We start from the raw sequence: 25421 nt of genomic DNA on the forward strand, positions 1-25421 counted from the left end.
GGGCTGGAATGTCACGAGGAGACGCCCATAGAGGCCGGTTCTCTGGCTGGTGACCTGGAGTTTGAGCAAGCAGACGCCTCTCCGCTGCAATTCCTTCAGGGAGACGCTCTCCTGCCATGCCCTGGGAACCACACACGGGGTGAACACCATCGGGATGAGGTCGAGACTCAAGGCTCAAGGTGACAGAGCAGAATGACCTTGTCCTGGCTCCTGGTACCTCGTGGCTGGGTAAGGGTCTGCACCCCCGACACGGAGGTCTGAGAGGGATGGCTACAGGTGAGCTGGTCCCACAGGGGTGAGTCCAACAGGGTTTCCCTTGGATCAGAGCCCTGTGGGGTGGTTTCCTACTGGGATGGGCTGGTTAGAGAGGTGGGATTACACCTGCGTTCCCATAGATGACAGGAGGGTTTCCCACAGGTGACAGCGGGTCCCAGATGAGGGTTCCCCAGGGTTTCCCATAGGTGACAGCGGGTCCCGGGTGATGGTCCCTCAGATTCCCACGGGTGACAGCAGGTCCCACGGGAGGGTCCCCCAGGATTTCCATAGGTGACCGTGGGTCCCGGGGGAGGATCCCCCAGATGCCCACGAGTGACAACGGATCCCTATCCCCACCCTCCCCGCGGCCGCACGTGCCCTCGGTGGTCCCTCCCCGCCCCGGTCCGGTCCGTGCCTGCTCTCGGCCAGCTCCGCCTCCCGCTCCTCCCGCAGCAGCTCCAGGTGCCGCTCCGCCGCCTCCGCCGCCATGGCCGCCGCCACGCCCCGCCCACAACGGCCGCTGGCCCCGCCCCACCTGACGGGGCCCCGCCCCTTCCCCGCACTGTCAATTCCCTCCTCCCTTTGGCCCCGCCCCCTGCCCCCGTGGCCCCGCCCCCCGCGCGGTTCCGCGTCCGGCGCGGGGTCACCGCGATGGCGGCGGCGGGAGCGCGGCGGGCCGGAGGTGAGACGGGACCGGGGACGCGGATGGGAGGAGGGAGAAGGGAAGGAGCGAGGTCTACCTGCTGATGGGATGGAGGAAAGGATGGACTGTGATTTGCCTGCTGATGGGGCAGAAGGAAAGGAAGGAAGATGCTCTGCTTGCTACTAGGATGGAAGGAATGAAGGGAAGGAAGGGAGATGCTCTGCCTGCTGCTGAGATGGAAGGAAGGAAGGGAAGGAAGGGAGATGCTCTGCCTGCTGCTGAGATGGAAGGAAGGAAGGGAAGGAAGGGAGATGCTCTGCCTGCTGCTGGGGTGGCAGGAAGGAAGCTGATCGGGGTCTCCCCTGTCAGCTCCTGGTGTATCCCTGCCGTGCACCCGATGGATGAGCCCTGGAGCTCTCCCCACTGCAGAGGTGGAAGGAGCCGCTCAGGTCTTTCCCAGTATCAGCCTCCAACAGCCCAACAGGCAGGGGAACAAAAAGGAGAATCAGCTTGACTCAGTTTTTCCCGGGCTGGTATAAACCCTTTGGCAAAATCCAGGAGATTTGGGGAACAGGGACTCCATCAGCCTCCTCCTTCCCAGCTGGGCTAGGAAGCTCGTCAGGGGTTGAACGGGGCTGCCCAGGGAGGTGGTGGAGTTCCCATCCCTGGAGGTGTCCAAGGATGTGGCACTCAGTGCTCTGGGCTGGGTGACAAGGTGGGCATCAGGCACAGGTTGGACTCGATGGTCTGGGAGGGCTTTTCCAACCTCAGTGATCCTGGGATTCTGCAAAAGCCCAGCAGCTGCTGCCCATTTCAATTCTTTTTCCTGTCTGCCTTTCAGCCTTCTTGCTTTCGGCTGCAGTCCGGCGCCAGAGTTCCCAGAGCACATCACTGCAGGAAGGGTAAGGAGTCACATCACTTTGCCTTTTCCCACCTGGGATGCTGGTCTGTCTCAGTGGGGTGGGGAGGGCAGTTGGTTTTCCTTTGGGAAGGAAGATTGTCTGCCCCTTGGTCACTCTGTTGCTTCCCAGTGTTTCGGGCTCTGCCTGCCTTCAGTCACCTTTCCCAGAGGGATTCTTCCATTCTTTTTTCTCTTTTTTTTTTTTTTTTTTTTTTTTTTTTTTTTTTTTTTTTTTTTTTTTTTTTTTTTTTTTTTTTTTTTTTTTTTTTTTTTTTTTTTTTTTTTTTTTTTTTTTTTTTTTTTTTTTTTTTTTTTTTGATTTTATGTCTGTCCCATCCCTGGGAGTGTCCAAGGCAAGGTTGGACAGGACTTGGAGCTACCTGGGATAGTGGGGTTAGCAGTGGGTGGGCCTTAAGGTCCCTTCCAGCCCAAACCATCCCAGGTGTGATATCCGGTGACTTCCAAACTTGCAGCACAGGCAGGTGGGATTAAGGGCCCAAGCGCTGCAGGACACCTGGAACCTCCAGGCTTTCCTGTTTCCAGCACTTTGGGAGCTAGCTGTTGTGCCTTTATTCCGTTCCCCGTGTTGGAATGGACCGAGCTGCTGCTGGCTGTGGCCAGGAGGGGACACTGCAGGAGCAGAGAATTCCTGCAGCAGGGAATAGCAGGATGTACTGTTCCTTCTGTGGGAGATGGCATCTTCCCACTGATCCTCACAGATCAGAGATCCTTGGATCTCCACGTCTGGAACAGCACCCCAAATCCTCCCTAAACCCCATGAGGCCTTGCTGCTTGTGGTCGCAGGTCCTGTGAGTTCCTGTTAAATTGAAGCTCTTTGGGATGTTTTGCTGGGTGTTACAGGGTAAATTGATAGAATACAAATGATTTTGAGTCAATTGTACTTTCTTTCACTGGATCTCATGTTTATTCCTGAATATTTTATGCAGTTGGTGCATCCTGTGTTGTTTATGCAAAGTGTGGGTCTTGACTTGCAGGAAAACATGAAGTGCCCACTCATGGTGGGGATGGTATTTACTAAATATTCAGATTTCAGAAACCAAGGCCTTTGTGGCCATCTCAGGGATTTTTTCCAAGGCAAATGTCCCTCTTCTTTAAATCTGAATTTGGGTTTGTGGTATCATAGATTCTTGCTTAGCTGTTAACTATAATCTGATGCCTTTTGGTCAGGTGTTTGTGAGTAAAATCCATTTCTGCTCCACTCCTTTTACCTTCTTTCCTCTGCCTGTTTTACATCTCTTGGCAGTATCTGTTTGCTGCAGTGAATTTTACCTTGTCATTTGCAGTCTTGTTGCCAAAACTTCCCTGACTTCACCCCCATGGCCTGAAGTGCCAAAACTTCCAGATCCTGTGGAAGAAGCCAAGTATCATGCAGGTAAAAGTCTCAAGTCTATCTCTGCAGCATTGCCTTGATGCCTGATTGTGCGTAAATTCAGTTGGAGTTAGTTTGTGCTATTCACACTTTTGTCTTATTTCTCACATATTTTGGTGTCACTGGAATTGTGCTCCAGCTGCTGGTTTTGGAGGCCTGGGTACAATATGATTTGCCCTTAGTTTATGACAGCTTGTAACATCCCCAGAGAAATCTTACCTGATGTGATATGTGGCAGGAAACATCAAACAATATCTGGAAACAAACAAACAAACAAACAAACAAAGGCATGAAACAAGCCTTTTTTTGCACAAGAACAACCAGTTATTTTCCATTTACTGGCTAAATCAAAGCCAGCAGGAGCAGTTGGATGGTGGGCACATGGAGAGCTGGTGTGCGTTTTTGCATGAAACAGAACATGCAGCCTGGAGGAGCAGTTGGATGGTGGGCACAGGACAGACCTGCAGAGGTGGGACGTAAGGAAAGGAGTTCCACATCTCCTCACAGGCTGTTTTGATCCTGATTTTTGCCTCCTTTGTGCTCCTGGGGTCACTCAAGTGACAGATGGGGATCGGTCCCTGTGTGTGACATAACCCAGGCGTGAACCACGAAGGGCTCAGTTTGAGTCCCTGGAGCCCTGTGGGGAGCAGGGGCCCCATCCCTGAAGGGTTCTCATGGGATCCCTCCTGCTGGTGATCAGCTTTGCATCGTTATCTCCTGGCTGGGCTTCTCCAAAGGGAACAGCAGTGAGAACATTTCAGTACTGCCTTTTATTTCCTGCTGGCTGTGGATATTTTAGGAAGGGTCGCTCCATGTGGTGCTGAGATCTAAGCCAGCAATCACTTGATGTTTCCTGGCACTGGAAGTGTTGGAAGAGCTATCAACAACCCTTTGTCCTGGTGGGAGCTGCAGCAGCTACTACTGCCCTGCAAAAATAATTTGTGTTCTTGCCTCTACCTTTAACAGTTTGTATCCTCTGGCTTGAAACTTGGACCCTTTCCGAGTGTTCCTGTAAGGATTGGGTTGGGTTTGCCTGGCTGCTGGATTCCTGTCTGTCCCAAAGGGATGTTCTGTTTACATTCCAAGAAAAGAAAGATTCAGCCACTTCTTAGGACAGTGAGGAAAACCTGCTTTTCTGAGCAGCCCAGGAGGGTGGGAAGCTGCTGTTTGGCAGTGGGATGGTGTCACTGAGCAACACCTTTCGGCGTTCCCATAAAAATTGGATTTGGAGCCACTGCCTGGGAAGCTGATCACAGAGAGTGTATATCCATGTGCAGGACCTGGTCTCTGGCATCTGTCCTGCTCCTGGCACCACTCTGTGTGCATGTGGGAAGAGATTTTTCTGGGAAAGAGGGAGGGACAGCTCTCTCTTGTCCTCGCTGCAGGTACAAATTCTCAGGCCAGGCTTTGCTGTTTGCTGGAGCCCTTTCTCCTGGTACTTTGCAAAGCCCTTCCCAATGTTCCTGCATGCCTTGGGCACTATTCAGTGGCTGGGCTGTCTGCATATTACTTGAAAATGGAGAGAATTCAGAGGAAATCCTCCAAATGTGGGCATCGTGGACAAGAGCTCTTTCCTGGAATGCTTTATATCCAAGTACAGTACGTTTTGGGATGCCTGAGGAACAGGCAGAGAGTCAGCAGTGTAGAGTAGCTACGCAGTGTATATACCAGATGTTTACTTGTGTGGGGGTTTGCCAGCACCTAAAATACAGGTAGGGCATCAATTTTCAGAAAGGGAGGCTGGCCCATCTGGGAAACAACGCTGCTGTTGATCCTTGCTGAAAGATTCCCGGGAGATAAGAGTTCCGGGGGGAGAGCAGGGCAGCTGGGTCAGTTTTACCAGCACTTCCCACCTCTCTGAGGGTTCTGCCCTGCACCCTCCCTGTGTTTTGCCAACAGAGGTGGTGCAGAAGGTGAATGGGATGATCTCTGCGGGGCAATATGGGCGGCTCTTCGCTGTCGTCCACTTAGCCAGCAAGCAGTGGAAGATCACCAATGAAGATCTGATCATGATGGACAACGTGCTGGAGGCTGAGTGTGGAGACCGAATCCGGCTGGAAAAGGTGATGCCCCGCAGCAGATTCCCTGCGAGCGCTCCTTGCGCAAAAACCCATTGCAAGTTTTAAACCCACGTCCCCGTGGGATCTCCCGCCCTTACTCCAGCTCTTTGCTTTTTTGCAGTCCCTTAGTTTTGTTCCAGTTTCAGTTAGTGATAATATTGTTGTGGTTTCTGTTCAGCAGGGTTGGAGCGAGTCGTGCCAGACTCCGTGGGGAGACAGATTTTTGTTGTCCAAACTTCTTCCAAAAAAAGAAAATGACAGTTGTTGTTGTTTCCAGAGACAGCAGCGAAAGCCTCTGTTTGCCTTGAGACTCCAGCACCTCAGATCCCAGAGTCATTTAGGTTGGGAAAGGCCTGTAAGATCATAGAGTCCAACCTCTGAGCCCTTGAAGGGCTCCCAGGGGGATTGTCACTCCTCAGGGCTCTGCAAGATCCTTACCTGACTGGGCTAGGTGGAGGCGGAGGGATGGGACACGTAAGGGAGAGTTGCCAAGATCCAGTTCATACCTTTATCCTCAGCCTTGGATAAGCAGCCGGATCTTTCAGAGGCTCATTAATCCAAACTGGAAGGGAATATTGTGGAGTGGGATTCTGCTGGCCTCGTGTTTGTGCTGGTTGTTAGAGCCAAGCAGGTAATTAAGGAGAGCTGGGAAGTTTCTGTGCTCATCCACTGCTTTGAAGCCCCGTGTTTCTCCACTAGGATTTGAAGCAATTGCTATAAAAATCCAATGGTTTAGGAGCTGCCATTTGTCCAGGTCCCACAGGAGGCAGGCTATTCTTCATCCCTGATTGCTTTCCATATTTTTTACAGCTGCTGTTGAGCCAGGACAGAGAGGTTCAGTGTGTTCTGATCATGGAGAAAGATACTTTGCAGTATGTTTTAGTGGGATGAGCTCTCTGGAAGACTGATGACTCTGTCTCTTGCCTGTTAACAGCTCTGCCCACCACCCCTCTAGTTAGTGTCAGGTTTGAAATGTGGGGAAGGCCTATTTTTAAGCAGCCTGACTCCTTTATGTCTGTAGGACTTGGAAGGTCCTATTTGCTTTTCTGCTGGGACAATGAGCAGTGATTTATGGCTGATCTGTTTTCCCCAGGTTTTGCTGGTTGGTGCTGATGACTTCACGCTCATTGGAAGGCCACTGCTGGGGTAAGATGCTTTATAAAGGAATTATCTTACATTTTTGTATTTAATGGTAGCTTCAGGGCTCTGCACTCTCTGAAACTGGGATTTATCAGCTCTTTTCCCAGCCCATTTGAAAGAATCACCAATAAAACAGCTCTGCTGACTCTCTGCCTCCCCAGTGCCCAGAGAGCAGCAAGTCCCAGTTCTGAGGTAACTATAGGATGTTCACCTCAGTTGGATCTTTTTCTCCTTGCACAAACCACCAGGAAATCTTGCTCTTCATCCTGTTCACTCTCTTACATTAATTTTTGTGATAGTCATCTTGAAATACCCCAGAAATCCTTTTCTGTCCCTTAATCTGAGCTGGGTTTTTAACCTGCTTCCTTTTACCCATGCCTTGCCCCAGCAGGCCTTAATCTTAATTGTAGTGTTCCTGATTTTCCCTTCCTCTTAGTCACAGAATCCAGCAATCAGGGAACTTGTGAGAAGTTCATCCCTTGGCACTGTCTCCTTTCCAGTGCTGTAGGACTTGCTGTACAGAACCCCTGGTTCCTCAGACTTTTCCTTCCCAAAAGGAAGGAGGATGGATGAGGTGTTATTACCCAGCAAAAGCAAAGCCCTGGCCTGTTGTTCTCCCTGGGACAGGAGGTTTTAGTGGGAAAACACACGGGATAAGGAGCGGATAAGGGGTAATAAACGCTGCTGAGTCTCTCTCAGGGGCTGGTGGGTATTTAGGAGATATTTGTACACTTGTGGCTGAGGGGAGGGAGAAAGAGAATGGGGAAAAGAGGAAGGGAGACAAGAGAAAGGAAGCGGGAAAGGAGGAGGGAAAGGGTGTCATCAGCAGCATGAGCTGCAGTTTTCCCACGCAATTCCCTAAGCCACAGACACTTTGGAGAGGAGAGAAGGGACTGGATGAGAACACAGGCAGTTTGGTTTTTCTGTTGTTTTGTAAATAAACACCCCAGTGAGTGCTCACAGTGCCGGAGACACTTCGACACTTCCCCCCCTCAGCTCCCAGACGTGTCCTGTTTGGGAGAGCTGGCCGGGGTTTGTTTCTCTGGTACCTCCCGGGATGACACTCCTTCAAACCCTGGAAAAACAGCAGTGCCCCAACCCGTATCTGCATGATGGAGGCTATTCTGGGAGAGCTCCTGGCTGGCTCCTGCCCTGGAATCCCTTGGGCTCCCTGTTTGTCCGGGTCAGTGGATGCCCCGCCTAGCACAAGGGCACGAGCCTGTGTCAGACCTGAGAGAAGGAAAGGTGCCCCCACGAGAGAGTTTGGCTTATTTCTAGACAAAATACACCTGATGGGGAATTTTTCCTCTAGGTGAACCTGTTCCTCCTGCTCCCTGCCCGTTTTTGCAGCGGAAATGCTGAAGGCCTGAGAGCTGTTCTTGTCACAGCCAGCCAGGCTGGGAGTCAGTCCTGCAGGGAGCGAGCTTGGCAGCTGGAATTATGACCTCCAAGAGTTATGATCCTGGGGGGTTGTAGTTTACTTGGATCTTTTTTTCTCTGCCTCATGGTAACACCTTCCAGCCCAGCTCAGATTCATGAGATTTCAGTGTGGGGTTTTTTTCACTTCCTGCAAAAATCCCACCCCTGTGCTTTGCCATGAAACATTTTGCTGCTGAAGGCAGCAGGCCCAGCTGTGTCAGACTCTGGGAAATGTGTGACCTCCTTCTTATTTTTATGGACATTCCAGTCATACCTAAAACGTTTGATAGAGATTTTTATTATTTTTTTTTCCTTGGGCTCTGTTTGGCTGAGAACTTTTTCTATTCACGTGCTCTTCACCAGCCAAGTTGGTTTCTGCTGTGCTTCAGCCTCTCACCAGCAGTTCCTGGTGCTGTGTCCAACACAGAGGGGCTCCCCAGGGCCTTGAATCCAGGAAGTTTAGCTCCCAAATTATGGTGGTAAACCACGGCTGGGAGTGCAGTTCACCCTCTGGTTTTACCCTCAGCGTTTCAGAGCTCGAGTGTGGTTCAGTAGTGCTGATTCTGGATCACATCCTGGAGCTGGGGTGTCGGGGTCACCCACTGGTCTCTTAAAATCTAGATTTTTATGTCTGCTTTCTTCTAGGTTAGTCACTAACTGCAGATGTATCGGTTTCCTCCTCCCTCCAGGATCCAATCTCTGATTTAATCACACCCCCGGGGTGGATTTTAAGAGAGATGGTGACTGTCTGAAGCCTTTGGCCTCCCAGTGACCTCGCTGGAACAATTTAGGCTGGATGGGCTTCCCCCTCTGCCCCCCTCAAGTGCAGACAGAGCAGTTTGTCAGCAAAATGGTCTTTAAATGTCTTCCTGTGGCAAAGTTAACGAGCTTTTAATGGCATTCTGCAGTGCTGTGCATGGAAGAGTGGCTGCTCCTCCTCCCCTGCAGCTCTGACTAAACCCCCTGGCCAGGGCTCCAGTCTGGCTCTTTTTTGGAGGTTGTCACCTACCCAGAGAGGAGGAGCTGTGCAGACAGGGAGCTAGTCCTGCCTCCATCACCTTGTTTTCGAGGTCTGGAGTTTTTCAGAGAGCAGCTGGATAGCCCAGAGCTCTTTTTTTTTTTTTTGGGGGGGCGGGGAGATGGGTTTCTCCTCTCTGAGCTCTGCAGACCCCTGGGTGGGCAGGAGGTGTTGGTGTGTGTCCATAAGGTGACATGGATGGGTAAATTACTCCAGTTTTGCTCCCCTGTGAAGGCAGCAAAGGCTGTATTCCCTTCATCTCCATGCTGAGGGAGGAAGGGTGTGTGCTGGCTGGGAATTGTCCTGTATACAAGTGGGATCCAGCAGTAATTTGAGCCTTTGAGGGATCTCACCTGAGCTCCCCCACAGCAGGACCTGGAATCCTCAGTGAGTCCCCATCTGCTCTTCCAAACTGGGGTAAAGAAATAGCACAGACCAGGAGTGGGAGGCACAAAAGGTGTGGGGGAGGAGAAGGGAATTGCTCCAGCAGCCATTGGCTGTTGTTCCTGCCAGAAACAGTGGGATGAATCCCAGAGCACTGAACGTTTGCCATGACTTGCTCAGGTGAGTGAGGTGAGAATTTTTTCCAGCTGTCTGTGATGCTTTAGAGAAGGAGGAAGGACTTGTGTGGTGACCAGGAGATGAGGAGGAAGGATTTCTTTGTTGACCAAGAGAAGGGGCTGTGGGTGGGGTAGAACCTGTCCCAAAAAGCAAAGCAGGACACGTGAGATCACCTGAAGGTGCCAGGGAAGTTTATCTTGCTACAATCCCACAAGTTCCTGCAGGTTCCTCTCATTCCTGCCCCCTCAGATGGAGTGATCTCATCCCTCGCATGACTGGCAAGTTGTGCTCTGTGAACTGTCACAGTCACCTGATCCAGGTACAGCACCTGGAGGCTTTTGGCTTTGCCTTTGTCCTCCCCTGGTGACTCTGTAATTTCCATGGATCTGGGCTGTGGAGGCAGGATCTGGCTCTGTCAGGCAGGATGTGTTATCCCTGTGTGTCTCTTTTCCCAGAAACCTGCTCCCCAGTAGAAGGAGAAGATTAAAAGCATCACTTTTTTTTTTTTTTTTTTTTGCTGTTTAACTCATTTTTAAGGAAAGACCTGGTCCGTGTGGAGGCCACGGTGATTGAGAAGACAGAGTCGTGGCCCAAAATCAACATGCGCTTCAGGAAGAGGCACAACTATCAGAGGAAGAGAAGTAAGAGGGAAAGAACACATTTCCTTCCCTGCTGGTCGGTGCTGGGTGTGGGAGGGAGGGGTATTATGTCACAAGAGCCTGAGCAAGGTTGTTCTCCATGTCCCCAGAGCCCCCAGTGTGCCCACAGAGCACCAGGATTTAATATTGCCTGTGTTCCCTCACCTTGCTGGCAATAAACTTCCTGGGCTGGAAAGCCATCCTGTTCCCTTCCCAAAGACTGAAACATGGGACGTGCCATCACGGGTACCGGCGAGCCTGAACAGGGTCCCGTGGCAGGTTTTGGGTGCCAAATGACTCTCTCTTCCTTGAGAGTGGGGGGTGGAAATTACGGCTGTTTTTGTGTGGAGTGGATGGTAAAGCCTCGACCAGGCTGCCCCAGTTCCACGGGAGCCCTGGGACCAGGTGGGTTTCTGCTGTCACCTAATCCTGATCCTTTTTTTCCCCCTCTTTTTCTTCTTTTTCAGTCATTACGAACCCCCAGACCGTCCTCCGGATCAACACCATCGAAATCTACCCGTGTTTGTCCTGATTGATGGGGGGTGGGAAGGGGGGTTGGGAATCAATTATTGCTCCAGGCAATCGTGGAAATAAAACTGCCTCAGCACTGGAAAGTTCTGGACTTGTTCCTGTAGTGGGAAATGGGAACTCCTCTGTGCTGCCTTTTTTAAAACAATGAAATGTTTTTCAAACTGATTGAGCCTCGATGGTGTTCATTTGCCAGGAGTTTTAAACACCTGGCATCCATGGCTGGCTGTCCAGCCCCTTCATGCCTGATGGGTCCCTTTGCCTCCACACCTCTCTGTGAGCTTTAGGAATTCAGGCTCTCAGAAAGCTCTGGTCATGTAATGCCTGGCATTGTGTGGCTTCAGGAAATGCCCTGGGTTACAGCGTGGCCAACAGCCCACAGGACTGAAAAGAGCTGTAAAACAAGGTGACTGCAGGGTCCCAAATCTACCCCCAGATCGTGCCAAGTGGTGAAAATCCCTCTTAAGGATTAGCAGTGGGAAATGGAGCTGGAAAAGTGCCCTCTTGAAGGTGAGCAGCACTGCACTGTCTGTGTGTATAACACTTCAAATAAGACACAGGTCACTCAGGAGGGGTTTGTGCCTATCTTAGAGCTGAGGTTTGACCTACTGAGTGTATTCCAGTGCCTAGATCCTGGTATTTTCCTTGCCTGCATGTTGAGCACTGTCCCTTTCTGAGCAGCACGTTCAAGGCCAGGTGTATCCAGCCAAGGTCTGTAGGTGTTTCTGGGCTGGATATCAACCAGAAGGATTTTCATGGAGTTCTCAGCAGGCTGCTGGGGATAGCTGTGGGGTTCCCTATGGTCACAACGGGAAGGGATAGCTGGCCCTGCTCACCTTGTCACTTCCCTAGGGAATATCTTGCTTCACACTGGGAGGAAATCCACGTTTGGGTATCCTTGTGCCCTGCCATGGTGGCTCCTCCTGGGACCGAGGTTGTCAGAATCCTGTGCTGAGGGAAGTGGAGGTTTGGATCCATTTGGGGCTTGTCCTGGATGTCCAATCTCACCATTCTTTCGGGTGCCAGTTTGCTTCTCACCTGCTTGACTTGAGCCAGAGAAGGATCCAGGTGGGCCTGGCTTGAGCTGGATCTGCAGAGGCTGACTCATCCCTTCCTGTTTGGGATCCTCTGGCACGGATAGCCCTTGGGAATGCTGTTCCTTCCCTGCTGCTGAGGTTGGACACCCACTTTTAAACAGCTGATGGACGGCTCGGATCGTTGCATCCTTTTTCCCAAGCGCTTAAAATTGAAGGGGTGGGGAGACCCCCTCCAAAAATCATCTCCCACCTCTCCCCTTCTCCAGTTCCACACAGATCCCAGCAGCAGGCAGAGGGTGTTGTGGGCTGGCATGAGGTGCCTCCCTCCGGATTACAGGCTGTTCCTGATCCACAGTGGAAGCAGCTGAAGGAATTGGACTGGAAACCCTCAGTCCCTCTGTGTTTAGGTGCTGGGGCTAAGAAACAGCATGTCTTGGCTTTGAGGGGATGTAGCAGGAATGTTCTGTCCTTCCCAGATAGGAAGGAACACTTGGAAGTAACAAGAGATTCAGGGCTTGGAAATATGGAGGGAAGAGGCCTGTGTGGAATCAAAAGAAAAGCAAGTGGCTTAAGTTCTGTAAAAGCTGATCCTCTAAAAAAGCCTTTGGGAATGTAATTCTGATCCAGGTGATATACTATACAAAATTAGGGTGGTTTTGCAGCATTTTAGGGGAGAAAAATGCAGGAAGGGAAAAGGGAAACTCAACCACTATCAGAAAGTTTTTTGTTTGAAAAGTTTATGATACAAAATTAGAGCAAAGTATTCATTTTTTATTGGAGTTACTCAGTAAGACTGAGGGAAAGGGGGATTATTTTAACATTTGCTTCAGGAGAATTTAAAAAAAAAAAAAAAGTTTTTTGCAATTCCAGGTGGAAGCAGGGATCCCTGGTTTTCCATGGAAAAGTCACAAGTCTCCATGTGGCTTCATGTGTTGGGGAATGATCTTTGTGACCCTTTTCCTGGTGCTAAATAGCACGTACATAGGTTAAGAAGAGGAATTTCTCACCAAAGCAGGTTTGTACTGATTCATGGTGGAAATTTATCTGTTAGGACGGAACATCATGTTGGATCCGGGTGGAATTTGAGATACTTTGCCCAGAGTAAGATCCACGTGGGTCAGACAAGAACCAGGCCTGGGCTCTGGCCACCCCTGTGGCGTCTGTCCCCCCTGGAAGGAGGCTGGAGAGCCGGAGCAGAGGGCATCTGCTGGGAATCTGAGCGAATTCCAGCGCTGATCCCTGCCCGCTGGCCACAAAGCCACTGCCTGTGCTGCTCCTCTCGTGCTTTCCAAGAATTCCGGCAGGGCTCCACAGCAGCAGGACAACTGGCTGTGCAGCTCTGACATTTCCCATACTAAGGAAGCGTTGTTTTCTTGCCAGCTGCAAGGTTTGCTTGGGAATAGCTGTCGGAAATTACTCCGGAGGTGCCATTGCTGCTCTGCTCTGGCCCACGTCGCTCTGGCATCCCCCCATTTTGGGCAGGAATGCCTGGGTGCAGCTGAGTGGATCCCTGGCCCTACTGCTCCGTGGATCCTGGGTGTGTGTCCTCCCAGAGTCCCTCCTGCCCTCCCCTCTCTGGAGGAGCCAAGGGAGGTGCTTGAATCCCTAATTCCCTGCAAGCTGTGCAGGGATCACTGAGCCCAGCCCTGACTTCCTCCTCTGCCCTTTCAGGAGTGGCCTGTGGCACCTGAATTCTTTTGTGACTGCAGGTTTTTCCCTCCCCCTCAGGTCCAGCTGCTTCAGAGCGAGGTTTCCATCATTTCAAAGGCTGATCCTGTTCCAAATCCCTCCAGTGCTTCAGATGTTGTACCTTCGAGGGGCTCGGACTTGGGTTCCACATCCTGGCAATGAAATCATCCTTGTGATTGAAGGGGACACAGCCCCTCCTGGTCATCCCACAGGGTCACTTCCTGCAGCGTTTCTGGAGGTTTAAATTACCTCCACGATGGGCTTCCTCTCCCTCCCCTCGGCACATTGCTGTGAGTCCTAAAGCCAGCTTCCCAGGCAAAGCCATTCCTGTGGTGGGAAACTTGCTGCGGTGAGGAGCCTGATGGAGCGTGGCAGGCGTGGGCTGTGGCAGCGTCCTCCTTCCCAACAGCTGGCTCCTGTGGAAAAACAAAGTGCAGGGCACTCTCTGGGGGACCCACAGGGCAGCAAAGGGATTTTAGCAGCCCCGTTAGGATGTGTGGATCGCGTGCTCTGCCAGCCCCGTGAGCTGCTGGAGTTTATCCAGTGGCGAAGCAGCTTGGAAAGCTCTCGGGACATGTTGTTCAGCCCCTGGGGCGGGGAGGAAATGCTGTTAATGTGTCCCTTCCATGTGTTTTTTTTTTTTTTTCCCCTGACAGCTTTGTGAAGGCGTCTTTGAACTCTGACGTGGAGCCAGATTTATTTTCTCAGCGTGATCCGGCCACGCTTCGGAATCCGCTTCAGTGACAGACAGAATGGGACACCAGGAACCTGTGCTGGTTGGATTTTTCTTGTGCTAGAGGTTTTATCATCTCCTGTGGCCTAAAAACCAGCCTTTTATTAGTAAAATAAAGGGAATGCTTCCCCAGCGGGTCTGGGCTGATGCAAATCCCGCACGGAGAAGTCCAGCTGCAGCCGGAGCGCCTGGGCAGTGCTGGGGCTCAGGGCCTTTCATCTGTTTTCCCTCTTGCTATTTATAGCACGTGGAGAAGCAACTGGGATCCGTGTCCCTGCTCCTGTGCCTCGTCCTGGACAGGAACGTGGTTTCATGGCTGCAGCGGGGTCAGGGTTTGGATGGAACGGAGCAAGTCCATGGAGGGCGTGAGGAAAGTGAGGGCCTGAAGGCTGGGAGGACCCTTGGGGGTGCTGGTTTTGCTGTAACAGCCCAAAATATGTTTATTGACAGGGCAACATGGCTTTGGTTATATCCCTGGGGAGCATTCTGTGATGGCTCCATCTGGCATTAACTCTCCTGGCAGCCGAGCCGCACACGGGAATGTCTGGGCAGTCATTGGTGAGTGACAATTAAATGTGATGGATGAGCGGGAAACAGGTTTGAGCCCTCGAAATGGAGGCTCAGGAGAGGAGCTAAACCTTGTGAGATACTTTGATATACCTTGGTCATTTCTGAACTGGAGTTGGCTCCTGCATGGACTTGCTGACATCCTGTGCCTTTGGATCATCTAATGGAGAGAAAAGGGACTGCTGTTATTTTATTTCCCTTTCCTAAATAAAAACACACTATTGCTCTCTTTCAGGAGCAATAAAATTCAATTTTTTTGGCAGCTTTCAAATAGCTGATGATCCAGTAGGGAAGTGGTTTGGAGTACAGAACAGGATCCCCCTGATCTGAGACTGCAGCCTGAGGAGATTTGGTTCTTTGCTTTAGGCCAACTTCTCATTTCAGCTGATTTTTTGTTCACAGGACCGTGATTCATGGGAGCCCCTGGCCTCTTTCCCAGAGCAGATTCCATGTCTTTAAAAAAACAGCAAGTGTGGAATGGTCCGACCACAAATATTTCAGCAGAAAACAATATCCCCTGCACCTCTCCCACCTGGCTCTGCCACAGGTGGCTTACTCAGCGATGGCAGATGATAAAGCCCTGTTTCCACTGTCACCCAGCCAAATATTCCCTGGCAAACGTGGGACGTGGCGCTGAGTGTTCCTGTGGGAACACACATGTGGCTTCCACTGTGCCAAGGAGGTCCGTGCGTGAGGAGTAGGAGTTTCTCTGGGTAGTCCCCAGATGTGCTGTCAGGGACACAACCCCCCCTCCCCACGCTGACCTTTTCCTAAAGAATCCAGGGATATATTTTTCTGGAGCAGCTGGCATTTGATTGGAGGGTCATGGGGATCCAACTCAACCTGGTCCTGGGGGTGGTGTAAAGGGAGGTGAAGTGATTTTCCCAAGGTGGCTTCCATTTTAACTCCGTGCTTCTTGTGTGTTTGTTCCCTCATCCCTGCAAATCTATGCCCTGTTAATGCACTTGGAATTGAGGCAGGTAGAGGTGTGACTGCCTGGCTTCCTGCACGAGGGCAGCATCCCTTGGAGCAGCAGGAATCGTTACTGTGGATTCCCCCAGCCAGGGACCTGCTGGCCAGTTCCTGCCTTCCAAAAAGTGCAAGGGTTGCTTTTCTGTGAAATTTGGCCATTTTTTTTTTCTTTTTTTTTGGTCACACAACTTGCAGGAAAAGGATTTTCTCTGTGGCTTATCCCTCATTTGCCTGAAGTCAGGCGATGTATTAAAAGTGGTGTTGCAGAGGATCAGGCAAGAAGAGGACTTGATTGCAGACATCTCATTTCCGTAGGAAATGGGGCTAAAAATAGGGAAGGATCATAACGGAGACTTCTTTTTCTTGACACCCTGCCGTTCCCCAGCTGGGAATCAGCTTTTGTCCCGAAATCCAAGGTTTATTGCCTTGCTTGTGTTTTCTGGGCCCCAGATGTAGCCATGAGTCTCTGGAGAAGCTGGAGCAGGGCTGTTTGCCAGTGGCTGATGCACAGGGAGATGCATGTAATGACAAGGTGGGTTTTTGGGTGAGGTCTGCTCTCTCTACAGGCTCCCCATAGCAGCCCCTGTGTTATCCAGGGCCCCTGTCCAGCACCAATCCTGCTGGCAGCTGTGCTGCTGGTAACCCTCCGGGGCTGGGTGAGTGCTGACATCTCCATAGGCACCGGCAGCGTTCCCTTTGTGTTCCCTCTGGACACCCGATATGGGCTATAAATACCAGGTGGGTTCATGTTCCCTCGAGCACCAGTGCCAAGTCACCCGAGATGGGCAGACAGAGATCCCTGTGCCGGAGAAATGGCTGCAGCCTTTGGAAAAGGGGCTGAGTCCCTGCTGTGGGCATTTGAGGGGTCCACACTCTTGGCCAGGTCCCTTCTACTGGCATTTGCAGCACTGGTGTCATCTGAGATCTGCACCCCACAGGCCAGCAGCATCCTGGGGTCTGATGGAGACAGCTGAGGTGATGCCAGGCTTTTCCCTTTTTCTCAGGACAGCCAACACACATCCCTGCCCACGCCAGTACTGCTCTGAGCTGTTTACTTGTTATGTGTACACCTTGTTCCTGGGTACACCCTCGCACTGATGGTTAACAGCCTGGTGATGCTGCTGCACCAAAACACACAAAGTTTGGTTCCAGGCCTGGTGTGAAGTCCTTGCTCTTTGATATCCATGGGGATTTAGTCAGTGGTTTGTGTTGGAGCCAGGATTCACTCCTTGGCCTGCTTGTGGCTGAGGGGAAGGGGAGATTACGAGAAAGGCTGAGGCTGACCCACCTTCTCTCATCTTTATTAATTTGTCTTATGCACAGACGTGGAGGAAATAATGATTTCAGGCAGGGATTTGGGGACAGGCAGCACCCTGGCTGTGGTTCCCTGGCTGGGGAGTTGTTGCACCACTTCTCTGTTCTTTCCTCACTTTTACAAACTCATGGAATCATAGGATCATTTGGGTTGGAAGGGACCTCGAAGCCCACACAGTTCCACCCCCTGCCGCGCACAGGAACACCTTTCCCTGGCCCAGGTCGCTCCAAGCCCCGTCTAAGCTGGGGTGAGCAGCTCTCTCGGCCGGCTGGGAAGCGTCTGGGGCTGCTGCGTGCGGGGAAGCTGAGGTACGACTGCCAAAGAGCCTCCGGGACGGGGTAGGAGGAGAACGAGGAGTAGGAGGGCGGCAACAGCCGCGCCCGCCCGGGGCTGAGCCCAGCCCGTCCCCCGGGGCGGAGCCGGGGGGGAGCAGCGCCGGGAACGACGGCGGAACCCGGGGCAGCCCCGGCCCGACGCCGGGATGAGCTTCCCGCGGCCCCTGCGCCGCTCCGTCAGCCTCAGCCCGGCCCGCACCCTGCGCCTCGTCGTGCTGGGGCAGAGCGCCGTGGGCAAGACAGGTAGGACGGGGCTTCCCCCTCATCCTCTCGGTATCTCCCTGGCATCTCTCGGTAACCCCCCAGCACCTCTCTGGCATCCCCCCGCATCCCTCCGGTACCCCTCTGGCATCCCCCGCGTGCCTCCAGCATTCCCCGGTACCCCTCTGGCACCCCCGGTATCTCCCCTCTGGCTTCTTCCCGGGCAGAGGGACCGACCCTCCCGTGTCCCTTAGAAAGCCGAGATGGGGAACATCACCCCGGTGTCCCCCAGCCCACGGCGTGTAAGGGCACCCAGTTTCCCTCCCCTCGAGTTCCCAGCGCGGACACTTTGCAGCCGGGGCTCGCCCCACGGGGGTGTTTCCCGTGCCCAAGGGGTCCCCGGCTGCGCAGGGGTCTGGGGGGCACATCGCTGACCGGGAGAGCTTTCCCAAAAGCTGGGCTCGGGTTTGGATTTCCCTGGGTGTTGGGAGTTCGCTGCTCATTCCCAGCGCCCGCAGCGGGCTCGCGGAGCCTCCTGCACAGCGCCAGGCTGTTTTCCTTCAGGAAAACTCTCTTCGCCTGTGCCTCACTCGGCACTCTCCGTCTGCACCCGTCGGGGTGGGGGTTCGGGATGCTCTGCCAGGATAATCTCAGCTGCCTCCTTCACCCTGTTTGTTCCTTCCTGGGGATCATCGTTTCCCCCTTCCCACTCCTCATTCCCGGGCTATGAGCGTCTGGGGCACCCAGAATGCCGGGAGGGGGTCAAAGGCAGGGGAGGGTTTGTATCCATGTGGATCCACGTTGGTTTATTGCAATGATCCATGATCCGTGCAGACTCTGGGGGAACCTGTGGGACACAGCCAAGCTGCCATTTCCTTGGAGAAAGGTAATGTCCTGCCCCTTTGGAAAAGGTGTCACCTGTGCAGGTGCCGCAGCAGCAGTGGCTGTTGCAGCTACTGGAGTTGCTTTTCCATGTACAGCAACTGGCATTAGTGAAAAAATCATAATTCCCTGATTGAATTAAAGGAGGCAGCTCCCAGCTCTCCATGAGCAGCAGGGAAGCACGGGATGGGGCTCAGCTCTGCTGTACCCAGAACATCAGGGCAGTATTTGGCCTCGACAGAGCAGATGGAGCTGTACAGCACGTACAGAGCCTTTGGTTCACCCCCATCCTGGCCTGAACACGTGTCTCCCTGCTGGTGTCAATCCCACCCGGCACAGATCAGATTCCTGGGAGCTTCAGGCCCTTCCTGCAGGCAGTTGAGGGGCTGTCGTGCCTCCTTCTTAGGTGGAATTGTGCTGAGGGTCTTTAAGGGTTTCTCCAGTTGGGCTCAGCTGTGGCTCCCGTTGGTGCCATCAACACTCACGTCCTCCAGCAGTGGGGCTTTTGCCCGTGTGACGGTGACAGAAGCCATGGAATCAGGGTGCAGGGAGGTAATTGATATGTGGCTCGTGCAGAGGAGTGTGCCAGGAACAGGGAGCAGCCCCCAGGAATGGCAGGCACGAGATCCCCCACAGGCTGGCAGCCCCCCTGACAAACATCTGTGCCTATCTGTGTCCCTTGGGTGCAGGGTTGTCACCTTCCCTGGGGGCTGTGCCCGAGCTTCTGGGTCCTTCTGCCTGTCCTTGTGCTGGGGACAAGGAGACTGCTCCATGCTGTCCCCGCCTGGCAGTGCAGGTGACACCCCAGGTGGTGGACTTAGAGCTTGTGCCCTTAGTGTGGGAAAGGTAAGGGAGGAGCCAGGAGCATCATCATCATTGCTGGAGCTCCTGTGGGGCTGGGCAGAACAGGCAGGGGGCTGGTGCCTAAGGTGAGGAGTGAGTCTTCCCTGGCCAGGAGAGGGGGGTGCATTGTGTGGTGGGGGTTCCCTGTTTGGGATGAAGCAGTAGAGGATGAAGGTGGACATCACCTGGATCCATCTGTGAGCTGCTAAGCTCTTGTCCTGGCAGGATGTGAGTGGGCCCCACCCTGGAGCATCACCAGGACAAGCTGCTGGATCCGCCCTGCAGGACCCAGAACCAGGCTGGGAGAGCCGGGGGGTGGGAACAACCAGAGGGCAATTCACATCTGGGCAGCTGCAAAAGGGAAAAAATCTCCTTAATTCTCAGAAAGGGTTTATGGGGGTTTTGGAGGAGTTTGAAAACCTTCAGGGTGTGGTGATCGGAGGTCATGGACCCTCCTAGTAGGAACGGGGTTTGGGTGCAGCACTTTAAGGATCTGGGCCGTGCGACTCACCCTCGGGAGCTGGAAATCCAGCCTGGCCAGAGCTTATGTTATCCACTGCTGCTGCTGCCCAGCGTAAACTTTGCCATAATCCAGAGCAGAGCTCTGCTGCAGCATGTGGACAGAAGATGGATCGGTGCTGGACCCCGTTCCACAGCAGCATAAGCAGGGCAGTGCGTGGGCACGCGCTCAGTGCAATCACGAGGTGCCCAGTCCTCCCTGTGGCAGGTAAATCACCCCTCGAGCCCACAGCCGTCCCTGGAGCCCATATTTTATACACAATTAACCCCTTCAGCTCTGGGGCTCTCCTCAGAGAGCCCTTCCCGAGGTTACTGATGTTCAGGATGGGGAAAGAAACCTCCTTATAAGGCTGGGTGGCCACGGCCTGCGGCCGCTTCCCCCACTGGCAGCTCCGCTCCTGTTCCTGCGCTCCAGCCAATTTTTAATCAATCTAATTGGCTCCTCTTCTTATCCCACAGCATGTGCTCCAGCTTTGGGTGGCTGCCTGACATATGACACACAATCAGGTGCTTTCTAGAGACTGAGCCTGGCTCGTCCCCCTCTCCCTGATAATTCCATCGCCTCTGTAAAGGTGCCGATAGGTGCCTCCTGCAGGGATCCCTGGTTATCTCCTCTGAGCAGTTTGGCTGAATTACCTGTTTTCCCATCAAATCCCTTCCCTGCTGGGCAGGTTTAAACCCTCAGGTGGACTGGGGGGTGAGGGGATGGTGAATCCCCCAAACAGGAGCCAGGCAGGTTGTGAGAGGCAAGAGAAGCTGTTGGGGCTGATGGAGCAGGAAGCCTGACTTAGGTGGGATGCCACATTCCCAGGATAAACACACAGATCTTGGCTGGTCTGGTGTGGGTCTGTAAGGGCAGGAATCTGGGAACTTCTGCTGATGGGCAGATGGGACAAACTGACCCCGAGTTGCAGAGGGAAGGTGAGTTTGGAGTGTCACGCTGGCTTGGTCTTGGATTTACATCCCCCCTTTGTGTTTCTGGAGGGGTTTTCGTCACATCCTGGTTCTGCTGAGGTTTATTCTCCCATCACACTCCTGCTCTGTTCCCTTCCTCCTGCTGCACTGGCACCTGGTGTGCAGCTTCTCCATCCTCTCCCTCCTGGATCCGCATCCCCGCCTTGCTCTTGCTGGGTTTTTTTCCCCTGCTCCCACTCATTTTCCTCTAATTTCCCTCTCCACTCCTGTTGCCTTTACAAGCCAGCTCTCAGGCTCTCCACTGCCTTTCACTCCCATCTCCATTACCATCATTAACACCTTGAAGGGCTCAAGAACCACTTCCACCCGTGCTGCTGAACTCTCTTCAGCTTCCCAACCACAAATTTCCACACCCCCCCCAGGCATCAGTGCCACTCTCCCCACCGCTGGAAATTCCTGTCTGGAGACTTTGCACCGCAGCAAAGCTTTTCCTGCCTCTCACAGGAAAACCTGAGGAGGCTGTGGGGGGGTTTTCTGCAGTGGCCAGTGAGCTTGCTCACGTCCCAGCCCTGCTCTGGAGCCAAGGTCTGGATCCCTCAGCCCGGCTGGCTGGGATTGATGAGAGGCAGCAAGGAGAGAACCCTTACTGTGTTGATGGAGTGGCTGGCCAAGGCTACAGCACCAGGCAGCCCTCACCCTGCCAGCAATTTGGGAATTGCCTGGCTTGGCTCTGGCACAGGGAAACCTATAATTGGATGAGGGAGTTTAATTGCCCGAACTCTGGCTGCTCCTGCTGCTCCTTGCCCTTGCAAGGAGGAAAAATTGTTCCAAAGGAGCAGATCCCTGTGTTGGTGCTGTGGCAGCATCAGAAGGGGCTGGGCTGCTGGGGGCCTTGCAAGGATGAAACTGGTCCCCAGTTGTGCCCAGCATCCTAGGGGTGTGAATTCCCAGGCTCAGGCATAGCAGGGAGGGGATGTGAGGACCCAGAATGGGCTGATTCTCCGGGCACCGGCTCAGCTGCTCTCCCAGCTCCTGGTGGCACTTCCAGCACTGCTTTCTTGCAAGGCATGGCTGGCTTAGGGAGGAGATCCTGGTTTGCTGTGCCCTGTGTTCCTCCCACTTTGGCCTTTTGGTAAATTCCATGAAATTTGGTGCCAGCAGCCTTCCCTTCTCCACACGCTGTGTCTGGGTCAGGTTAAACAGACTGGGCTGAAATTCATGGGACCCCTCCCACAGGTTCTTGCTCTGTCTCTCCTGCACATCCCTGCTTCACCCTTCCCACAGATCTATCCTCCATCCCTCCTGCCTCAGGCAGCTGATATTTCCCTGCAGTTTGATCTGACAACCATAACAGGGTTTGTTGTGCTTTTTTTCCAGCGTTGACTGTACGATTCATCACCAGGAGATTCATTGGAGACTACGATCCAACTCTGGGTAGGGAAACTCTTTTTCCTCGGTGCTGTCACAGAGCTGACTCTCCCAAAGTAACCACATTCCCTCCTGTTCCTCCTTGTCCAGACCGACAGTGGGCAAAGCCTCCAGCCATCCTGGCCTCTCCCTGGTTCCTGGATCCCTTTTTCCCTTTCTATTGTTGTTATTATTATCTGTTTTCCCTCTGCTGCTCCATGACCCCATGTTGCTCTCACGCTTTGGTCACTGCTGCCCCAGATGTCCTGGGGTCTCTGGTGCCATGGGAGATGCTGGGCCTGATGCCACAGCACAGGGCTGCCCTTCCTGGGCATGGGGAGATGGGCTGGTTCAAGAGGTGGCCTTGCAACAGAGGCCACGGGGCTGTGGGATGCAGTAGGTGAAAATCCACCTCTCCAGCACGGCTTCATTGAAGCCACCCGGGCTGTGGCTGCTCCCCAGGGGTTCTCTCACACGCCTTTGCTGTCTGTGCCCCCCCAGAAATGATCTACAGGCACGTGGCTGTCATTGACGGGGAGATGGTGCACTTTGAGATCCTCGACACGGCAGGACAGGTGAGCTCAGGCTGTTCAGAGCCCGGGAAAACACCACTGGAGCAGAGCAGCCTGCCACTGAAGGCTATCCCTGCTCTCCCATTGGCCTTAATCTGCGGTGTCTGGAATATCCCTCGTGGTGTTTGTCTCAGAAAAAGGATGTTTTGGTGAATTGATGTCTCTCTAATGTCAGATACAGTGTGGCTGCAGGTAAATGTTTCCACATTCCCATTACTGGTGCATGGCACAGCCCTGCTGGTGGAGCATCCTGCTGGCTCACAGGAGCAGTGGTTCCCCCCTTACCCATGCAAGGACAGGGCTGATGGCTGTCCCCATTTGCCACGCCACCCAAACCACCATGTCCCAGCAGGTCACTGCTCTCTGCAAACCCACAGCCAGAACCTTCCTGGAGACTGTGCCAGGCCCCTGGGAGGTTTTCCGGGTTGCAGCCGGCAGTGCTGGAATTCCAGAAGCGTTAATGGGAGCCTGTCTGCCCTGGCAGGAGGAGGACTCACTGCAGATCGAGGAGAAGATCAAGTGGGGCGATGGCTTTGCCGTGGTGTACTCAGTGACCGACCGGTGCAGCTTCGACGAGGTGATGCGGCTCTGCTTCCTCATCAACCACCTCCACTCCAGCCCCAAGCGCAGCGGCGGCGCCGAGCAGCCCCCCGTTGTCATCGTGGCCAACAAGAAGGACCTGCAGTTCGACAGGATGGTCTCCACAGAGGATGGTGAGAACCTCTCTAAAGCCCTGAAGCTTCCTTTCTACGAGATCTCCACGCGGGACAGCTACGAGGAGCCGGTGGCCGTGTTCAGCAGCCTCTACCAGGAGCTGCTGAGGCAGGGGCACTTCTCCCCGGGCTCCTTCAAGAGGAGGACAGTGTCCAAGCTGATGGAGAAGATTCCCAAGATGCAGGCCAGCTCCACCCTGAACTCTGTGGGCCGGAGCCTCAGCTTTAACTCCTTCAGGGACTACATCCCTGAGTGAGTGTCCTGGCTCCAGGACGGCGGAACGGCTCGTCCTGCTGCTCCAGTCCTGGGGCTGGGGGCGGCTGGTGGGGCTGTGCCAGCTCCCCAAAGGGGAAGGTGGAGAGTGGGGAGGGTGGGATTGGGATACAAGAGCCTGTAGGTTCTTACAAACAGCCTTTGTGCCAGCAGGGAAGATGTTCTCCATCCCCCTGACCCCTTTGTTCCCTTTTCCTCCTCCTGCATGGCTGCAATCAGCAGCATCTTGGCCCATGGTGACTTCAGGGACGTTGGGCCAACCTCTGGGGGCTCAGCTGTGTTTTGGCAGGGCTCAGAGCCAGCACATGCATGTCCAGGGGGGCTTTCCTTACTCCCCTAAGCTGGATGTGTCTGGCTGTGCCCCAAATCCAGCTCCCACAATGGGCGGCCCTGACGGCTGCGCTGGCTCCTGGAATGCCACCGGCTGTCCCTGCCCTGGGGATGGACCCTGCTGCCTCTGCTGCCCGCTGTGGCTGGTGAGTAAACCCCCCTGGATTCTCAAACCCTTCCAGCCCATCCAGCTGCTCCGGGGGTGATCTCTGCCCACACCATCCCCTAAGTGCCCCCAGACCCTCACCGTGTGGAAGAGGGTGACAGGGGGCTGTGTCCCTCTCTGCCTCCGCTGCTGTCCCCCCAAAGAACCAGGCCAGCTGGTTTGCCCATCTCCAGCCCCTGTCAGAGCCCAGGGCTGAACTTCCATCCCAGTTTTCCCCTGGATCTGTGAACTGAAGCGGCTGTGGAGGGGCTGCAGGAGCCCCTGTCCCAACCAGCTGCACACGGCTGGAACCCAGGGCACGTTACAGCAAACAGGGATCTGTTTACAGCAGGGCGAAAAGCCTGTTAATCCCTGGCTTTTCCAAAAAGCCATTTTTTAACATTTCAGGCCCCTTGGCTCGCTCTCCTCTAGTGAGACTGTAAATAAACCCTGGAAGAAGGGCAGCAGATGCTCCATCCCTGCTGAATCCACCACCTGCTCCCTGCTTTCCAAGGTTTCATGTCTGACATCTCCACCTGGCTGGGGCAGCCCATCCCTAAGGCAGGCAAATCGAACTGCCCAGATTTCGGAGGCACACTGAGCCCATAGGCTCAGATCCCCTTTCTCCATCCCAGAAGAACAGCATTCCCAGGGGCAGCTTCTCCCCTTGATGCTCTGCCGCTCAGCTGCAAGGACACAACGGAGCTGATTCCAGGAGGTACAAATGCTGCTGCTTGCAGGGGCCTCTATGCCTGTTCATTAATTTCCCCATTCCCAAAGGGAGAATCACCATGGGCTGAGAATTTTTTCTGTTTGCACAGGGATGGGGCAGGAAACATATGGGAAGGAGCCAGGTCACAGCTCACCTTTCCCTCCCTCCCTTCCTCCCTCCCGGTGCTGGGGGCTCTGTGGCTGTTCAGGGTGGCTGTGCTGGGACCTTGTGGTGTGACCCTCCCCTTGTCCCCCCCCCGTTGTGACTGACCTCATCATCTGTTGCTGTATCCTGTGACAATAAAAGCTGAGTTCCCAAGTGCCTGTGGTGCTCCCGTGGGTTATTTTTAGGGTGCTGGGTTCCTCTAAGGGAGCAGAAGCAAAAGGGTGCATGTTGTGGGACCACCTTAAATTAGGGCTGGGCATCTCCCTTACCCTCTACCCCTGCCCCAGCACCACGCACTGTCCTGGGTCCCTCCATTTCTAGGGCTGGGAATAACTGGATGTCTGCCTGGGAGAGCTTCCCCGGAGCATCACAGCCTGGGAAACCACTTATCCCACATCCTGCTATGGAACCCACTTGGACAGCCTGCAGCTTCCAAAAGCGTTTCCTGGCACTGCTTGTGTCTGTCCAAGGGTTTCATTGAATCCCACCTTTGTCTATACACTTTGGGGGGAAAAGAAGCCCCATCAGGGGGGCCAGGCCAG

The 25421-nt window shown here is 53.7% G+C and overlaps 3 protein-coding genes across 4 annotated transcripts in view; 2 read left to right on the plus strand and 1 right to left on the minus strand.

Moving 5' to 3' along the window:
* The window catches only part of IGHMBP2 (immunoglobulin mu DNA binding protein 2), a 26511-nt gene extending 25764 nt beyond the window's left edge, over positions 1-747 (minus strand). Inside the window, exons 1-2 of one of the 2 annotated variants that reach the window (XM_027895440.1) lie at positions 671-747; positions 11-121 (exon numbers count right to left, since the gene is read on the minus strand). In XM_027895440.1, the coding sequence (XP_027751241.1) occupies positions 11-121; positions 671-744 (185 nt within the window). In that variant the 5' untranslated portion in view covers positions 745-747. The remainder of the gene's footprint in view (positions 1-10; positions 122-670) is intronic. The other variant, XM_027895442.1, reaches the window with a different exon arrangement.
* Positions 748-881: 134 nt separating this feature from the next.
* Positions 882-10720, plus strand: MRPL21 (mitochondrial ribosomal protein L21). The gene is made up of 7 exons (XM_027895500.1): positions 882-937; positions 1740-1800; positions 3104-3192; positions 5089-5252; positions 6343-6395; positions 9925-10028; positions 10493-10720. The coding sequence occupies exons 1-7, from the start codon at positions 907-909 to the stop codon at positions 10555-10557; spliced, it is 567 nt and encodes a 188-aa protein (XP_027751301.1). The 5' UTR covers positions 882-906; the 3' UTR covers positions 10558-10720.
* Positions 10721-17347: 6627 nt separating this feature from the next.
* On the plus strand, positions 17348-25032 carry LOC114063299 (ras-related and estrogen-regulated growth inhibitor-like). The gene is made up of 5 exons (XM_027895492.1): positions 17348-17444; positions 21939-21995; positions 22470-22543; positions 23025-23506; positions 24411-25032. The coding sequence occupies exons 1-5, from the start codon at positions 17348-17350 to the stop codon at positions 24601-24603; spliced, it is 903 nt and encodes a 300-aa protein (XP_027751293.1). The 3' UTR covers positions 24604-25032.
* The last annotated feature ends 389 nt before the right edge of the window (positions 25033-25421 follow it).

The sequence above is a fragment of the Empidonax traillii genome, unplaced genomic scaffold (assembly GCF_003031625.1).
Source record: "Empidonax traillii isolate 1590-97213 ecotype Southwest subspecies unplaced genomic scaffold, ASM303162v1 scaffold461:size861717, whole genome shotgun sequence".
In the NCBI taxonomy this organism is placed as follows: domain Eukaryota; kingdom Metazoa; phylum Chordata; class Aves; order Passeriformes; family Tyrannidae; genus Empidonax; species Empidonax traillii.